This window comes from Ambystoma mexicanum, chromosome 7p (assembly GCF_040938575.1).
Source record: "Ambystoma mexicanum isolate Mex_15411 chromosome 7p, UKY_AmexF1_1, whole genome shotgun sequence".
Classification (NCBI taxonomy): domain Eukaryota; kingdom Metazoa; phylum Chordata; class Amphibia; order Caudata; family Ambystomatidae; genus Ambystoma; species Ambystoma mexicanum.
Genome location: NC_090939.1, coordinates 297,934,130 through 297,953,976, shown reverse-complemented (window position 1 = coordinate 297,953,976; position 19,847 = coordinate 297,934,130). Strand labels below are relative to the sequence as shown.

The following is a 19,847-nucleotide window of genomic DNA, read 5'->3' as shown; positions in this document are numbered from 1 at the left end:
TGATGTCCACAGGGCCGGAGGAACGATGGATGGAAGCAGGATTCTCCTTGGTAAGTGTAATGTTAATGCTGCTGTTCTTTCAGGTGTGCAGGATGCGGAGGAAAGGCGAAGGCCTTCAGCAGACTGATCCAAACACAGTGAGTGTCACGCTGCAGGCGCAGAGTAATACAAAGCATGTTTCTCTGCCCAGGTGTGGTTTATGTAGCCTCCAGGTATCCTTAGGTCGAACCACACCCAAAAAGCTAGACCGCATAACTTAGTTTGTGGAACTGAGTTATGTGGGGGCATCCACATTGCCCAAAGTGCAATACCAAGTCCAGTTCCAAGTCAGTCTCCTGCATCATGTATGAGCCCGACTCCCGGGGGGTCTCAGATGAAATGGGGAGGCCCTTAAGGTCCATGTGGAGAATCGTGGCCTGGCTCCGTTGTTTTGCCTAAGGGGGCTAGGGACAGGGATCATGACACCCAGACAACAAATGAAACCAAAGATGCTGCTTGCCAAACAGATTTCACCATGAAGCAACTACTATTTGAGGCGCAGCATGGCCCATTCAATAAGCAGACTCGAGATGCTTGTGTCCAATGGCCAGAAACTGAATTGAATGTGACCGGCAAAGCCAGCAAAGTGTTCTTGGACTATTGGTACAATGTGTGAAGTGGACAATATGAAACTGAATATAGTGAAGATGCTTTGGAATTCCTCGCTGACCACTAGGGGTGTCACGGTATTCGTTTTATGACGATACAATAACCTTCTTGCCAAATGACGGTATATCATGGTTATCGCGGTATAGTAGGTGGAGTGAACTAATCTTAAATATTTTCTAAAAGGTCATAAATTGTCAGATTTATAAATCACAAACAGGCACCAAGGGCCAGAATTGGGCTTTTCAACATACTTTTCACTGAAATGCCACCCCTTGCTTCCACCAAACACACGTGTGGAGAGCAGGAGGGGTGGAGGAGCCCTTCTGCGACTGGCAAAGCAAACTAAATAGCTTTTCTTTAGTGGTCATTTAGGCTGTTAGCTCCCCCACTGGCTACTTGTGAAGATGAACATGTTGCCATCTTGATAACCTGCATGCCACAGATCAATGGAGGCTGATGGTAGTATACGCTTGTGCGCATACACACACTCGCTCTCTTTAGGTTACAGCCTTTAGTTTACTTGCGGGCCAAAAGGTGATCAGTAATCACTGACATGTTACCATTTGGTATGGCACCAGGGAATAGCCACAGAGATGAGTGAATTTCGCAGTGTGACTTATATGTAAATTCAATGATGGAACCAGGGAAATCCCCCATTGTCATATGTTTAGCAAACATTATCCATTATAAATATATAAACTCCAAAGCCGCCATCCCAAAGTAAACCCTTTTCCTTCTTGGCACTGTATTTATTCTTCCTATTGCTAACATATTGATTTTATGTCGGGCACGTGTGGTTTATGGAATGGCATTAAAAACTGCTCCAACTGAAACTACTTGGCAGACGGCACATCCAACAGTGCAAGACCAAGACAGTGCAGCACTTGCTTACTGCAGCCTTTCCAAATCAGATTGAAAAGCACACTTAACGGTATACCGGTATAAACAATGTGACCGTTATCATTGTTCAATTAAGTGGTTCATGGTATCTTTAACGGTATACCGTTACATCCCTACTGACCACTTGACACAATCTACACCCGCAAAAAAAGGTCCACCCAATAAACAATCAACGTTGATGGTTTCTCCAATTCGTGTACAAATAACACAAGCTCAACTAACAGAGATTGAAGCTTCAACGCAATAGACCGAGGAACTTGCCAAAGATCTCAACAACAGTTTGTTTAGTTTGGGCGATTTGTCCTCCACAGTTGAGTCACAAACCACATTCATGCAGGACGATTGGCTAAAAAAGGAGCACAAATACATTGTATTCGACAGCTACCTGGTAGGGATTATACTGATGCTGAAATGTGTCCATCCATTGAGGGGGAAAATATGCGGAGAAACATTGGTGAATGTGACTTGTGTATTACAAGGCACTAACCTGAAAATCCAAGTCACCTGTGTCCACCTCCATGATACAATTTCATGGTCCGCTCAACCTATGCTGGGCAAAGTGCCAGCTGGAAATCTACTGTGTTCAGCAGATTTACTTTTCAGTGGCTCGACTTTTAGTAAGTTGTCCAGTTTCTGTCAATTTGTGGGGTTTCAGTTCCTTGCTAAAACGCAGTACTACAAATATCGAAGAGAATTCTCATTCCCTGCTATTAGTTAAGCCTGGAAAATTGAACAAATGTCAATTTAAAGCACATTCTCTGGCAAACGGTTCAAGCTAGCTGGCGACGGACAGTGTGACAGCCACGGATTTTCAGCAAAGTACTACACATACCACTTTCAAGACATGGAAACAAAAAAATGGCTAGTTCAGAGATCGTGCAGGTGTCCCAATGTAAATCCTCTGTGGCCATGGAGAAACATGGTCTCATAAAATCCCTCGAACATATTCAATCGAGGGGAATGCAAATAGACCTCATAGCCACTGACAGACATGTTTCAATAGCCAAGGCCATGCGAGAGCAGTTTCCAAACATTCGTCATCAATTTAATGTATGGCACGTTGTCAAATCAGTCAAAGAAATTACAGCTTCAGTTAAAAAAAAAAAAAAAAAGGGGTTCAGAAAATATTTTACAGCGGTCTCAGTCTTTCAGCAAACATCTTTGGTGGAGCTCCCAAACTTGTGATGGGTCTGTGGAAATTCTACTTGGAAAAAAAATGGTGCTCATTGATGCACCACTGTTCCAACGTTCACTCATGGACAGAAAACCAACATTTTCACGAATGTGCACATGGACCTTTATCAGAGGAGCATGAACGCAAGAAGTGGTTGGTTTCATCTTCACCTCCACCAAGCTCTTGAGAAGACAGTGTTTCATAAAACTCTTTCAAAAGACCTAAAGGGACTCACAGAATTCTGTCACACCGGAGATTTGGAGGTGTTTCACAATATGTACTTAAAGTAAACACCCAAAAGTTTTTATTTCGGCATACACAGAGGACATTCTAGAACATTACTAGCCGTATTAGCGCATAACGAGAATCTAGGGAGAGAACAATAGAGAACTGCAAGAAACTTTGGGATGCTTTGTTAAACAATGGCCATTGCAAAACAAAGCAAAAATGGGTGGCCAAGCCAATATACCAGGAAATGGAATTCGATTTTGTGAAAGATCTCACTGACTGTGTTAGCCATGCATACTCATGGAATCTATCCTGATTTTGTTCCTAGCACACATACAGTGCCACAAAACATTGCAAACAAGCCCTGTCCACCTAAAGCGGAACTTGTTGAACAGTTGACTTTGCAGTATAAATGATTTGCAGCAGTGTTCTTAATGTGTTCACTAACTTTTGGGATATGTTCCACAATGTTTGTACATTGTATATGAACAATGGAATGCTATTAAACTCGAATTTCAAAGGTAGCCAAAGTATAAAGAAGTATTTAATTATGTACATTTAATCCGGTTTATGATTCATAAATTTATATCTCGACCGATAACATGCATGTCTGTGGTTGCTTGGTGTCTGTAAAACTCGACATAGGTGGCATTTGTCTTTTCAAATGTATCCGCTTGGTCAACTTTTATTTTGCAAAAAGTGCCCGTTGTATGATGCCATACAGTGTAACTCTGTGTTTTGCCCCCTCTCACTTTCGCCCCGCTCTTGTGGCTCCTTGACTGATCAGGGCATGGGAGGGTCACATGGATATCAGCATGAAAGGAACTGTGGGGTCTGAGCTGGTGGGCTCAGGCCTGGCGGGGTGTAGGTTGTTAGTGCACGGGAAGATCAGTGGAGATGAATGGGCGCTTGGATTTATGACTAGTCAGTGTCTCACATTACCCGCAGAGCACATTACACCGCGAGAACAGGGCGTGCACAGACGTGACAATGGGGAGGAGATGGTGTGGGCTGTCGGAGCTAGGCGCTAGGGATGGGAGAGTTGCATTTCTACAAAGAGAGATGGATTTTAGGGCCTAGTAGAAAGAGGTCATTGGGACCATTTGAAAATGGTTTCCTCGTTATCTGTTTTACTTATCCTAATTTAACTGTTGTCCAAAAACAACTAAATTACTAGCACTAATGATGGGTAAACATGTATTCATGATAGCGCGGCAAGGGCGGATGCCAGCAAACAATTTGTTTGTTTTTCGAACATATTTCAAATGCCACATTGGTCAGCCGGCTAATTGCTCCCATGAAGTGAAGGTCAGTTCATTTGATGTTGCTCGTGGAGAGTTCACACCGACGCGTCTTGTACAGTATGTTTTTGATTTGTGGCTTTCCTTAAAAAAAAAAGGAAAAGTTACCATACACGCTCCTAACAAGGTTCAATTGTTGTTCGACCTTGGAAGAAAGGGAGGATTCGCTATGGATTGAAGGACGGAATACTCGCAAAAATGATAAGGTTCGCTATTTTAAAACTTGACATTGGAACATTTATTTTCATTCTATGAAAATCGTTGTTCTGAGTGGACACTCTGCGTTACGCCAAGAGAATAGAAATACCAAATATAATGCAAGTTTAACTGTTGTGTTTTTTCCACACTTTGAGTGTCTGCAGCCATCACCTTTAGATCAATGTACCTTTCACAGATGGGAAATATCCATTTGCATATTTGTCTTTATCCCAGGCACATGGCCAGTCCAGCACCGAAATTGCTATGGCAATTCCCTTCTGAACTAGAGTACCTACAGCAACCCCATACACGTGTTTCAACCTTGTTGGGCCTCATCATTGAGGTGGAGCTGTGTCTCTGAGCACAGTGAGCATGGAGTTCACATCTGGGTTCCCCCGGGTTCCACCAACCCCAAGTTTGTTGCTAATATTCAGTTATAATGCCGTCCATGTGTTGTTCGAATTTTTCCATCAGCTTCTGCATCCCATTGGGAGCTAAACATACTCTAAACAGCGCTAACCTCTCAAGCACATTGTAGACTCCAACTTTCCCCAATGTTTTCTGTGTGTTTCCATTGTTTGTGGTTTGTGTTAGTTATTAATCTTCACCCGGTGCAGAATTAAAGGGTAAATGGATAAATGTGAACAAAAGACGGCTCCTGAAATATAATTTTATTCTATTTTCTACACAGCTACATTCTTCCTTTCTGCGTATGTCATTGTTTCCAGATGCTGAGTGATGGTTTCTTCAGCCAGCAGTGGCAGATACCCTAAATGGATGGATTTCGATCACGCTGATGTGGACGATCACCAGGGACCGATATGCCCTTTCGCGGCACCAGCAACAAGGAGCAACCTGTCATCGTTTACGGTGGTCTAGCTAGAAGCTGATGCCGAAGCCTCGAATGCGCATCTTCTCCCGTAAGCAACAATGTGTCTCATGATAAAGTTTGGATGCTGTAACCCAGGGACATTCAAAAACTGGTGTTAAATGGAAATCTGCGGATGTTCTCAGAGCGTCTTTTGTGAAATAAAAGAACAAATTGCAGAGTATTGATGTTTCCTTTAAAAATAGGGTTTTCTATTCCGATTTGGGACGTGCTGTGCTGTGAGAGGATGTGATTGTTGAATTTCCGGGTTCTGCGTCAAATGACGTTAAGACGTAGGTGATGACTGGGCGTGTTTGGCTACGCTGCCCACTAACGTCATGAAAGTAAAGAATATCACTAGGAATAGTGATATCAGCTTCAGGGACGGGTGATATCATTTAGTGCCGCAGGAGCAATCGAAATTAGGCCGATCGATCAATGAATAAGATGATCACAAGATGGAGGTGCACGACTCCTTGATTTGGCATGTGTAAAAGTGCGGAAAACTAAGGTTAGATGCAAATGAAATGTTTTTACAATCGATCAACGTAGGCTTATAACGACTTGCCTGAACGATCAGGACAATAACATTTTTGAACGCACTTTTCCTTTAAAAATTCACATGCCTACTTGAAACTGAAGTTGGTGCATTTATTACTGAATTTAAGTATTGTGTGGTACCACAGAGTGTATTTATTTGCCATTCCTTGAATAGTATTGGCAAAGTACAAAGTGTATTATTTATATGTATATGTTGGTAGCAACCTTAATTTATATAAATCTGTGCCATCACCTAACAGTGTGTGGACATTCCTTTCTGGGGGCTTGATGATTAACTGTATGTAAGAACCTGCCCGCATCACCTCCTGAAAGCTTAAGCCTTGCTGCTCGTGAAAACGTTACCAAATTGAGAGCCTCAGCTGGGGTGCTTTGTGCCTTTATCCCAACCATATAGAGGGCAGAAGTACAGATACCTCTGCCAGTCTTTACAGCAACCTTTGTCATATGTATGTTGTTAGGCGCTGTGAGAAACTTGAGGGTATTCTCCCGAGTAGACCTTGAGAATCCCTTATTCAGCTGGCCAGGGAAGGGCTGGCACTCTCAGATCCCAACCCTGGTGGTGGACGAGCGCGGGAGGATCATCTGCGTAGGGGAGCCCAGGGTTATGCTCGTGGGAATCTCCCAGGCGAGACACAGCATTATCCTGGGAAAGAAGAGAAGAGTAGAGGAAGAGAACAAAGTCCTTGAGGCTTTTATAGGCTGTGCCAACTCAACCTCACTTCCACCCAATGAATCTCCCTTACCAGAATCCAACAACCCCTACGCATCTGGTAAACCTATTAAGAGCACAAACCCTGTTATAGTAGGAAACATCTCCAAAAATCCCTGTTTTCTTGTTTCCTACCCGAATACTCCAGGTCATTCCTTTCTACGTCCCTCTGGTTATTATTTCCAGAACTCCCAATCTGCTTTGACAAAACACTACCGTTCCCACAATCCCCCCTGTTCATTTCACAAACCCTACCAAAAACTAACCCCACCCCCTTTTCGACAGAAACACTTTCTTACACCGTGAAAGACAACAGACTAACACCATAGCAGTTTACCTGACATGTCCCGATTTAAGGGTCAGGCAGAGTCAGGCAATTGACAATAACTGCATACACCCGACAACCCTTTCTCTTCCTCACAGGGATAAAAGGTGGAGCACAAGAGCACATTTTGAACAAGGCAAACCGCACGAGGAGGCAGCTATTCCAGGACGGCAGTTCAAGAGGAGGAGAAAGGCGGCGATAACCGAAATGATGACAAGGAGGGAAGTGCCCTTGCCCTTTTCGACCCAGACCCGTGAAGCCTCTGTGGAAGGAATCATAAGGCCGGGAACAACAACTAGCGTGTGGTGTAACAGATGTCAACGGTGCACGGAGCCCTCCTACACTGATGACCAAGGCAGGGAGAGACGCTTGTTACCATGGTACTGTCCTTGACTCCAGATACAATAGATGCCAAGCGTTTTATCATAGCTGGTGAGTCGGAGGGAAAACCAATGCTAGACTGAACTGTGTTGAGTGAAGGTTGCAAATGGCGACATAATGTGAATCAAATAACAGAGACCTTGTGTGTTACAGAACTGTTAAAAAACCCAGGGAGAGACCAGCTGCAGACCGGTCTGAAGCCACGTGGGCTCTCATTCGAAAGACTCTGGCCGGTCCCCTTTTGTTGAATCTACTGATACCAGAAGGCCCTAGGGGAGCCTGACATAAGAGGTCAAAGTGGTCATACAAGATTCGAGTGAAAAACCCTTGTACAGTCGGATGTCTTTGACACGTTGGGGATACACCAAGTCAATTGTGTTTCTAGCAAATGTGAACCCGACAGAGGCATGCCTGCGAATTAAGGTGGTCAGTAACACCCCGAGAACATTGAACTACGTGAAGCCTGACTGGGGGCTGAAATCTTGACTTAGGTAGGAAAAGCACCAAAGAAGTCTAACGAGCTAGTGTGAACACGACGCAGGGATGCCGAAAGAAAGTTAGAGGAACCGAACCCCTCTTTTCTAATGAGAAGTTATACTCTGAACTGTGTTAGAATGACAAGCATGTACCCAACTGTTAGGCAATATTGTATGCAATACCCTGTGGGAGACTGCACCGGCCTTGTCCTCTTGGCAATACTTAACCCAACCTTTGGATTAAGCATGTACTATACAAGTTGGTAAAGTGACTGAGCAGCCAGGCTTATCTCAAGAGGGGTCAACGTGAGCTGTAGGGTTGTAACAGAGTTTCACAGTGACAAGCATCCAAAAAACACTTACGCTCAAGGTTTCTTGATTAAACAATATTTATTAATTTAACACTGAGTTTGAATAAGCCTTTTTTAGAAGCCAGCAAATACGTAACACTTAAATATACTTCAAAATACACACTCTCACTTTCAATAAATCAGTAGATATCCTTTTGGGATGGCACATAGACACTTCCTACACCCTGAGGTGACTTCAATAACTAGGACACTGTGGACATTGATATATCAATGGTACATTTAGAACAATACTGAGTTTGGTGTCAAAAAGGGAAAGGTTAGGGAAGGAAACAATGGTTAACAAGTTTCTCAAACAGGTAAGTACTTTTGAACCACCCAATGCAATGTAGATTAACCCTTTCCCAGCTATACAAGTAAAGAAAGTATGACTTTTTGGAGGGACGGATCAAAACACATAGGTTAGAAGTGTCTTCAGGGAGCCAGGACAGTCACTTGAGCAAAGTCTAGGGGAGCTGAGGCACTTCTTGAAGGTAACTAAAACGTATTGCACAATTTTATAGAGAGCTTTGTAGAAAATGAAATCACTACTGGGCCACAAGCAGGGAGGCATGCGATGAGCAAAGCTGCAAGCAACTCTGCAATAGGCAGCCAATTCAAGTCTCAACTGAGAACTAGCAAGCTACACAACAAGAGGCAAGTACTCCTTAGTTCACAGTACCTTAGGTCTGAAGAAATTGGTTGCAGCTGGCTTATGTTCCTGTTGTAGAATTTCAGATTCTGTTGTTCCTGGGCCTCAGTCGTGGGGACAAGAGTGAGGACGTCTGGGGACTCCTGCACTACGATTCGAAGGCCGGCGGCAGCAAGGGGCAAAGTTCAGATAAGCGGCACTTCACGGTTTCAGCTTCTCGTGAATAGCACTACTGTGGTTCTTTGACATCTTGTAGACTTTCCTTGCTTCTGGGGTCCAGCACTCTGTTGAGGTGGCTCATGCTTGGTCAGCCCAGCTTTGAAGGAGTCCAGAGGATCTTCCTGGAGCTTGGGTCCGGCTTAAAAACAATGCACTCGATTCTGGTGTTCCTGTCCCCTGGCACTCTGTTCCTGCAGCAGCAATGGAAGTACAGCCAGTAGAGAGAGGATTTCTAGTCGAGTTCGTCTTGGGGTTGATTGGTCCCAACAACCCAAGGGGAGAAGTCGTCTTTAGCAGGCGAATTCGGAGCTTCGGCACTGCAGCAGTGCTTCACTGGGCAAACCAACGGTCCAGGAGTTGCAGCAAGCTTCCCTTCCAAGTTCTTCTTCAGATTCCTTCATCCAGTGGTCAACTCTGCCTCCCTTTCAAAAGACCTTGCTTTTTATGCAAGTCTCTCCCATTCATTTGCAGCCTAGATGTCACTCACACAGCAGGGTGACTGTCCTCCAGGACAGCCAGCTGGCCAATCACCTTTGGGTGCATTCCTGTAACCAAGGAGACTAGTCACAGGGAGTTTCGGGCACCTCCCTTGCTTCCTGCCGTGCCAGACATGCTGGAGCCAGAGGCGGGCTTCAGCAGTGAACCCCGCTAAAGACAAAATGAACAAAGGGACCAAACCTGGTTTAGCGCGCAGAATAAAACTCAAGAAGCACCTTTACAACAAGAAATGGAGAAAAAAGAAGACCAGGGCCATTTTAACAAAATGGGCATCCTTGGGTGCTGTAACGCAGCTGCAATTGCAGCCCGCGGTAAAAACACACAATGGTAGGAAAAAGTAAACCACTGCCACCAGCCATTAATTGTAGAAAGGATAACATAAAAATGTAACATGAGAAAGTAGAAAAAGGGGTTATTTAGTAACCCCTCCACCACTCTATGTAAGATAGTGTGTGCTCGGTCTACAAAGTTACAAAAGGTAAGTAAAGTCAATTTCACTTTACTGCTCTTGGAAACAGCAGTTTAACCAAGAGAAGGTATTTAAACCTTTTGTAAATATGAAACACTTCCCTGTGCCACTGCACTGAAGGTGCTGTGTGTCACAATTTAAATAGATAATCCTATGGAGTTTGTCAGACTCCAAAACCAAAAGAAAGTGTTCAAATCAAAGAAAAATACACGAGAGAGTGGGGAAAAAAGGTCTCACTCTCTCAGACCTAAAGTCCAGCAAAAGAGCTGCACGTTTCTACGGTACAACGGGAATTAGCACATTTCTGAGAATTCTCCCTAACACCAACCGAGGGATGTCTACAGTGAATTGATGGTCTGAGCCCGACAGAAGGAGGCTATTGTAACCAAGAAGAAAGCTAAGGGAAGTAAATCCTGCGTTGCGTAAAGCAAAGTGAAGTGTGTAACTGGCAAATGTGAACCCGGCTGAGGGATGCCCGTAAAAAACGGGGTAAAAAGCGATAACCCTGTGAACATTGTGTTGACAAAAGTGAACCGGGCTGAGGGATGTCCACAGTGAAAGGCGGTTTAAAAAGACATTGAGACTCGTGAATACAAGTGAAATATTCAGAGTAAAAGGCTGTAGTGAACCCGATGGAGGGAGGCTAACAATCAAGAAGGGTCTGAGCCAGGAAGAGGGGGACACAGGGGTGAAGAGTCATCACCCAATGTCAATACGGAAAGGAACTTTTGTTTTGTTTTTTTGGACAAATCAGGCCCTCGGAGGCAAGAGACTTTGTAGAAAAGAGACTTAACCACCAAAGGTCCTGATAGCGCAGAAAGGAATTGTAACCTCGTGCGGGAGAAGCCAGGAGTGTGCTGTGCTCAAAAGCCCCGTCTTTCCCCGTGCTAAAAACGTGGATAAGGGAGACCCCGGCTATAACATCCGGACTTAGAATTTGTGAACACTTCTTTCTTTTCTTGTGAACACTATCCAACACTCTTTTGTAACTTAGCGGTAAGGATTGGCCATAGGCCCTTTTATTTGACAAGAAGCCACTAAAACTGCCTCATAATTATTTGATGGTAGTAGCTTTCTCCCATCTTAGATTTAGGTTTGGATTAGGTCTTTTTCACACCCATTTATACTGTTTAATAAACACCCTTCAACTGTGATCACTTGTGTCTGTCTTTAATGTTGCCACCATGAGTTCCTTACAGCACGCTTAAATCACTATGCATGTATTTTTGAGGCATACTAACATAGATGGATCATGCACGCCAGCTTCACTGCATTTGGTCATGCCACCGGGCACTAGTCTGCCCACCAAGTTGAATGCCGGGATTGGCTCCCATGTCACAACTCAATCCTTTGGGCAGCAATGTACCAAAGACTATCCACCGAGTCAGAAGCCATTTCCAGGCCCCAGAACAGGTAAAGTTCTTCAAATTCCGCCTGTCCCCCCACTCAGGCACTGAAGGGACCCTCATCTAGTGGTATAGTTCATCCAGTGCAGCCCTGCCGTCTGATCATTCCAGATGTCAAAGGTGGCTTCAATAACTCCCAAACTTAGAAAGATTGTGCAAGGGCTTGTTTTTTTTCAAAATGGTAAAACTTGCAATTTTTATTATGGTAAGGGTCTTGGCAGGGTCCACGAATGGGATTACCTCTCTCAAACTCTAGTGGGCTCCTCCCGTAACCCAGGCGTCCCTTAACCCCAGGCTTTCCAATTAGCAATTCCTAACACCTGTTAAATGCAGGTTATAGGTGAGGGTCTAAGGGCAAAAAGCCTTATCTAGGTGACTCACTCCAGGGGTTCTCTAGAGGTGCCCTTACCTACCATTCCCCAGAATTTCTAAAAAGGTAATGATGTTCCGAAGGCTCCCATATCAGACAGACACTCTGGTTCACGGTCCCACTGAGTTACAACCCCTTCTCTCCTAATTATTTTACTACTCCCTCTATTCTACTCTGTCTCCCACCTTCTGCCATCTGGTCCCACTCCCTCCAGTCCTCTTTCTTTCTCACTTTCTCACGTCTGTCCCTCCAATGTTCACACTCTAGCTCTGATATCCTGCTCTCATCCCTCTTCCTTCTTCCCTCTCCTCTCCCTCTCTCCCTCCACTCTACTCTCATCCCCTCCACCTCTCCACTGTACTCTACTCTACTTCCTGTCCCCTCTCTGCTCGCCCGTCACCTCTGTGCTCACTGCTTCCCTCTCTGCTCGCTGCTTCCCCCTCTCCCCTCTCTATCTCCTCCCCCCTTCTAGCACTACTCGGACACTCCCTTCACTCTCTCAGACACACTGATTACTCTCAGTCATTTGTCATTTATTCTATACCCCCTCTCACATGATCTACCAAAAACTCACTCATTCCCAGCCTCACTCTGCCCCTCAGGTAGCACTCTCTCAATGCCAACACCTCACCTGGAATAAGCGCCAGCGCAATCTCTTCAGTGCTCTGCTCCATCGTCCTTCATCCACCTGGTGTCTTGGTCAGCCTCCACTCCACCTGACCTCACATAAACCCCCTACAAACATTCTGGCACTCAGGGTCTTTATACCCCCGACTGCCTTTTCTTTTCTTGTCCTCTCCCATCCACTGGTTACCCTGCTCTTCTGAACCTTTGGGGCCAATCTGGGATTACTTGTAGGGTTGGGCCACAAAACCTGGAGGTGTTGCAAGTCCATCTAGCCCCGTCCCCTTTTCGCTTGTAGCGGTTGAATCCATTTCCACAGTGAGGGGCTCCATTTCTGCATGGCTGTAGAAGAGATGCTGAGTCCCATTTTGTTGTTCGAACAGGTCTGTTTTCAGGAACTTTGGGTATGGAATCCCCGCCATCTTGTTCCATCGCCATCATGGCTACACCCTCTTATATACTTGTTTTGTTACCAGACTGGAACATATGTAAATTCTATGGATTTTTACCCAATTGTTTGAAATAACTACGGTCCAAAATGCATGATTTCAACCAAGTATTTAAAAATTATTCCGGGGGTGCATGAGGAAGAACCTACCGAACCCAGCCACATTACTTAGGGCTCCCTCCCAAAGCATGGCTGCTGGTCCAAAATTGAGGGAAAAATTAATGACTCACCACTGAAGACTTTCACTATCCACCACTGGCACTGAATCATTTAAAATTCTGGTAAAAGCCACCGGCCTCCTGTGGCCCCAAGAGCTGCTTCCACAACAGACTTATCGTCTAATGTATGCCTAGCAATCTTATTGAAACACTACTTTAAAATCTAAACCAGGTGAATCCCTCTGCCGCCCCTTGGGCACTCCCGCTTCTCTTCCACCTTGCTTACATAAAACCATTTGTCCTTCTATTAAACCTCAAAATGGCTGTGACCCTACATTATGAACTGCTACACTCTGGCTTATTCTTCCTGGTTTTAAATAAAACTGATTCTATTTCACAAACTTTTTCTATATTTTTCAAACAACCATACTTCACATTTATTATTTTGGATTTAGCAGCAGCGTTATTGTGGTTTCTTTAGTATCATGGGATGGGTAGCCCTCTTTTTTAAATGTATATCCATTTGCAAGTGCATTTGTTATTGTACCGCCTTCCTCATTTCCCTTGTCTGAACACAACACATTTATCCTTGCACCAAGACACAATTGTAGCAATATCTCAATCAGTTGAGACCGACTGTCCTAGTACACTTCACTAACATTGCTGAAGTGAAAAAACAAGTAAGCTCAAAGTATTATTACTTACCATTTTTAACATGCTGCGACAACACCAAGCTGAGAAGGGCCCATCTCTCGGAGTAGCAGGAATCTGAATATGTCCTCTTTTCCAAGCCTCTATCACACAGTTCATCTGCAAGTGTAGCCAGCTTCTCACCCAGGATTCCTCCTTTTAGCCAATTTGAGACCAATGAGTACTTTGCTGAGTCAGCACATGCCTAAATTACAAAAGCGTGAAAATCAAGTTATTTGCTTTAATCATACTCATTTGATGTGAATCACAAATATTATAAGTAAAACCATATCAGGTTTCACTGAGTCAATCAGTTGCAAAAATAACAGTGACCCGTTTCTCAAGGCAAACGTTTATGAACCGGTCACTTATCAGTCTTGACTGCAATGTTGACTTCAAACACCTGTTGCCAGTTAGAATCTCCCGATGCTTGTGTTGAAGCCCCTAGATCACCATCCTGCTCTAAGCAAGCTTGAGTTACTGTACAAGTGTCCTTTGCCCACCTGGAGAAGGTATAGTCGAGCAATGAGAGGTCACTTCTCCAAAGGGATGTGGGGTGAAATAAATGTGATAATTAATTTTCTCAAATAAAGCAGATCTCCAAATGTTCTGGATTATGACTCCCATGATGCCTCACCATTGGCAATGCTGAATAGGGCCAATGGGAGTTGTAGTCCAAACATTGCAGGCCCCTCAAAAAAAGCAACTTCCACTTGATGTTCGGTTGTAAAAACCTTTGTATACGCTTAGCAAGCATGTCATTTACATTTTTTTGTGCAACGGTTTTATTACATAAGAGCAATTTATCAATAATACGGTTGACATTAAAAAAATATTGATAGAACAAACTCCTTCATTTCTTAGTATATCTCTTGATTTGGGATTCATTTTGTCAATGGGTGAGAAGAACATATTTTTCTCCTTTCGTGAATCTGAATAACATGATTTATGTGTGTTGCCTTTCCCTATTTGAGTGTCCTTTACAACGAAATTAACAAACATGCATAATATTTATGATGCCCTTTTAATATTTTTTTAATGTAAGTGCCGCATGGTGTTAACTGAATAAAACAAACTAGTGAAAGATTAACTATTTAAAAAACAGTTTGTCGCATAACACGGCATAAAGAAGTGTTGCTCCCTGGTTTTACCATTACCAGTGACCAGTCTTGACAACACTACTTAAGGCAGACATCTGCATCCTGTGGCTCTCCTAACACTTCGGACCATGACTCCCAAGATCTCTCAACATTGACTATGCTGCCTTGGGTTGATAGTTCTTGTCCTCCAAAAAACCTGCACAGCTACAAATTTGAGACGCAGTCCCTTACCTTAGAGAGTGAAGCGCGTGGAATACTTGCCATGCTGCGCTTTGTACTCTGTCTCTGCCATGTTTTACTTCAATAAAGCAGACTTTTTTTTATGGCACCACTAGCTAAGTATACTACATGTATCTTTTCGACCGACCATGTTCTTTGTACCCAGTCAACCATGGCATTATACTATGAAACCCAGGGTGGGACCAAAATGACACCAAACAAATGGGTCTCCGTCAGGTCAAAGGCAAGAATTTCAGAATGACCAAACATGCCATAAGATCATCACTGGACCAGAGCACAGCAGAGTGCCATGGACCACCTGGATGAATTCAGATGTGTAATGATTGTGCAAATGATAGAGCCATATCATTAATTACCAGTGACCCCAGAATCCAACAAAGTTGCTGTTGCAACAGAGAAGACACCAAACCAAGATAAGGTCACCTAGAGGTTCACAAGAAGAACTGCCAGTTGCAGAGTGTTTGCAAAAGATGAGGAGCGGACACCTGATTTGCTCATCCCATCTGTTGCTTGCAGGAACATGCACAAGCATTTCCCAACATCCTGGAATCTCTTTCATGACATTCCCTGATGAAATGACCCGATTTACCACAACAAATGCCCAATCCTGCCGTCTTCCGCCTTTCTTTCTTCAGATAGAAAGGGTCCCTGATCCCTCACAATTTAAATCAGCTAGGGAGAAGGTTCTCTAGACCAGAGTGTTGAGGGGGTAACATATGCTGGAGGCTTATGAAATTACCCTGTGGTACTCAGATTGCCCCCGTTTGAATCGGCACTCCAAGCGCCAGGTCAAGAAAAGCAGTATGCAAAGATGGCATGGCGACTAAGTCATCTTTTACCAAGTCCAGGGGGCCGATGTAGAAAAATAAAATCCAACAGCTGCCTTCTGGGTCTCCGGCCAAGCAATGGGAGTCACCAGTTGATTAAACTATGTGATATACTGGAAAACAATCTTTCCTCCCTGCCCTCAGTCCAGATGTTCTAAATCAGAGGCAGTAGTCGGAGCGTCAAAATTGCATAACAAAGGACCATTGGTCTCTAAAAAAGGATTACTCCAAGTACCTGCCATACCACAGAGACAGGATGTTAAAAGGGTAGATTTGGAAGCAGAGTCCAGAAACGCTGCATGGAGACAAAGGAAATTAAGCTTACATTAATTAATTGAGGATGTTCTGTAAGCCTTTGGATCAAAAGACAACCATTAAGGTAGTGCCAAAGGAAAGGGCATGGGCGTACCCAGGAGTCTGGTTGAGGATGCATGTTGTCCTGAGTTTATGGCACGTGTTAAAAGTGGGGGTAGTCTGCTAAAGGTTAAGGCTGGGTCACAGTTGTTCCTAATTCAGGAAATTTGGAACCAGGTTTACAAAGGCCTGCATCTGACCCAACCGCCTATTGGTGGCTGAACAGTCTGTGGTCATTTCTATACATAGAGCCTGATGGGCTTGTGTGATAGTATTCAAAAGGCTGGTAAACTCTTCCAGGATATGGATCCCCTAACCGCCAGAAACAGGTGCTCTCCATTTGCTGCGAAACATCATCTACGCTTTTCCTAACTGGCATAAGGACTAATTCAGTCTCAGGAAAAGAAAGGTGGGGATGAATTAATTGACCACAGACAAAAAGGTTCCCCTAAAAGATGAACAAAAACACAGGCGCTGATCGAGTAAGTTCTTGGAGACACAATGCCATGAGAACAGAACAACCAGGAACTAACAGGAAGGCGCCTAATGATGCAAGACACAATAGTCCAAACATTACCCAATAGCACAAGAATAGAAACCAGTTTAAAGTTCAGTTCCATGAAAAAACAGAATCAATACATGCTGAGGAAATCCAAGTGAAGTCCAGTACGCAGTTCTAAGTAAACAGAAAAGTAAAGTCAATAATAATCCCAGGACAAAGTAAGAAGAGGCACAATGAGGAAGAGAAATACAGTGGGCAGAAGCCAGGGGTACTGGCTAAATACGTCCCCCACAAGGACACGAGCTGTGAGATCAGCAAAGCTTCCACCTTTGATGCCCAAAAATAGGAGAAAGGACAGAATAAGTAGTAATACCTGCTGGTGGCTCCTGACAGATGGACACACATTGCAGGCTCTCAGAGGTAAGGGAGCCAGTGGAGCAAACACCTGTTGGTACCACAAGACCACAAATGATGTGCTTAAATTATTATTAACAATAGGATCAAACCATTTCCTACAAGAACTGATGTCAAGTCTAAGCACACCTGCTCATATGTGCTCGAGTGCGTGGAGGTTCAAGGGTTCCTCTCCTTTTGATGTGGATGGGGTAACCTTCAATGGACCACCATGCATCCATCAATATATCATAGGTGGAGGATAAGTGGTACCCAAGGAGATTCTGTGGATCACGAAAAACAGTGAGGGGGGGAGAAAACCCTCTTCTTGTGTGCACAGAGATTAAGGATGCAATGATCTTCTCACTTGTGGTATCACAATGTCCATGGTGGCTTGGGAAGCATAGTCAAATAGCAGAAAGAAACAGAAGGCAAAGAGGCAGGCAGCCTCCCTGGCAGAGAAAAGTGAATAGCTGAAGCAATGCCAGGGTAAGGAAACTAGAGCAGAAGGACCAGGGCAAAGCGGAGAGAAGGAAAAATGGGTCAGTATAGATGCAATGAAGGAAACCGTTGAAGGTTAAGGCTGCCTGCATTACCTGAAGAGTAAAAACTCACATCACGCTGGCATACTAACACGTCATGGTGAAGCCACCATCTTGAATGCGGATAATGTCCCATTTGAGAAATCTGCCAACGACTCCACACTGGCCGAAAAAAGGAGGACCCCTGGCAAGAAATCATATTAGAAGCATTGGCAAAGCCAACAGGTTTGGCATTTGCCAGGCACTGCCATAATGGTAACACTTGGCCATAAGATGGTAACACATGGAAAATGAAGCTAGAACCTGGGCAAAAGCAGAAGCCTAACAAATGCCTTGCTAATGCTGATACAGAAGCCAACTCTGTTGGCTTTTCCAAAGCTTGTTTTTTTTTTCCTCCAAAATTGTTTTTTATTGTTTTGTCAATATTACAAGCTTTGCGGAGGTCCATATGTTACATATTCTTGGAGCTTGCAATAACACAAAGAAACCATAATCAAAACAGCTAAATAATAACAAAGAACAGTAATAGTCCCTTGGAGGGGTGGTGGGGAGGGGTGAGGTCCAGGAGAGGGACGGGAAGATGGAGTCTTTCACAGTTGGCTTAGTGTAGGGATGTTGGTTGCCTTGGTGCTTGGGCCCCGGAGTGGCTCCTCTGGGGGATGGGTTCTGAAGAACTTTGCGACTTGGACTACAAGGTGTTTAGCGTCTTGGTTTTAGGTGCCGGCCACTTGGTCCTCCTGCCAGGCGTAGTGCGTCTTTCCCCTCAGTCCTGACTTTCCATCCAACGCAGCGTTGGGGGCTGCCCTGCTATTCCGGGGAATTGTGTGTAGTCCAAGAAGAGGTCCAGATATGCTCGAACTTGGCTTTGTTACTGAACCTGATGGCTGTGAACTTTTCCGCTGCTGCTATTTCCCAGCATTTGGACCACCACATTTGCCTGGATGGGCCCTCAGGGTTTTTCCACAGTCTGGCGATGGAAATCTTGGCGGCTGTCAGGAGGTGTGAGTAGAGGTCTGCCATGCAACCTGTTAAGGGGAATTGGCCTTCTCCCGTCGGCCCCAGAAGCACGGGCCCAGGTCCCAGGGGATAGTGAGCCCAGTTATTGTTTTGATCTGTTCGAGGGTGTTTCTCCAGAAATGGGTGGCTTTCTGGCAAGTCCAAAAGAGGTGGAACAGGGTTCCTCGGTCCGGGCAGCTCATCCAGCACTGTGCGGGAATGGTCGGGTTGCATTTGTTTAGGATCTCTGGGGTGCTGTACCACCTGAAGCACACCTTGAATGCCCCTTTGTTCATTCTCCATTTTGAGCTTTTGTGTGCTCGGGTCCAGATGTGGTTCCATTCCTCCAGTTCGAAAGTTCTTCCTATGTCTTCTTCCCATTTTTGCATGTATGGTTCTTTCTTAGTTGGGTCCGCCCTGTCCAGGAGTTTGTACAGTGTGGACATTTTCCCCCTCAGAAGATTGGCCGTGAGTGTGTGTTCTAGCGTTGTGAGTTCTCTACTCCCATGCTTCCTGGCCGGCTCACTCGATAGCCAGCGTCTCAGTTACGTGTAACGAAACCTTTCTGTCTCTGGGATCTGAAATTTGGCATTGCACTCCTCGAAGTTCAGTGGGTGTCCATTTTCGAAGAAGTCTACCATGGTTCTCAGGCCCCTGTCTCTCCATTTCATGAAATTGTTTGGTGAGATTCCTGGGGAGAAGTCGGTTGTCCCAGATTGGTGAGAGGGGTCGCATTGTGCTTCTGCATTTCCATAGGCGAGCCACCGGTTTACAACTAGATACTGTGTTTCTCATTGCGGGTAGCGGGCCCGGGTCGTGGGTGCCATTGGGTTCTTTCATGTGGGGCAGCGCCTCGATCGGAGTCTTGCTCCAGTCTTCTTCCAGTAGTAGCCACCTGGGGCGGTTAGTGGATAGATTCCATGCGAAGGCAGGGGCAAGCTGAGCTGCAAGGCCGTACCTAGCCACGCTCGGGATTCCTAAGATGCCCATTGCGGCACTCCGGAGCATGATACCCTTCGGGATGTGTGACTTCTTTCCTTCCCAGACGTGGTGTAGTAGGTCTGCCTGAAGCTTTTGGAGGGGTTTTTTCCAAATGGTTACTGGGAGGGCAAGTCCAAAGTATAGCAGCCTTGGGATTAAGTTCATGATCGCCACCGTGATTCGGCCAAACCATGAGATTTCTTGTTTCCGCCAACATCCCAGGTCATTTTTCAATTCTTTGAGAAGTGGGGGAAAATTTGCC

The 19,847-nt window shown here is 44.8% G+C and overlaps 1 protein-coding gene across 1 annotated transcript in view; it reads right to left on the bottom strand.

Moving 5' to 3' along the window:
* LTN1 (listerin E3 ubiquitin protein ligase 1) overlaps positions 1-19,847 on the bottom strand; it is a 1,629,727-nt gene that overhangs the window by 1,159,396 nt on the left and 450,484 nt on the right. Inside the window, exon 12 of the mRNA XM_069636371.1 lies at positions 13,666-13,855. Within this exon, the coding sequence (XP_069492472.1) occupies positions 13,666-13,855 (190 nt within the window). The remainder of the gene's footprint in view (positions 1-13,665; positions 13,856-19,847) is intronic.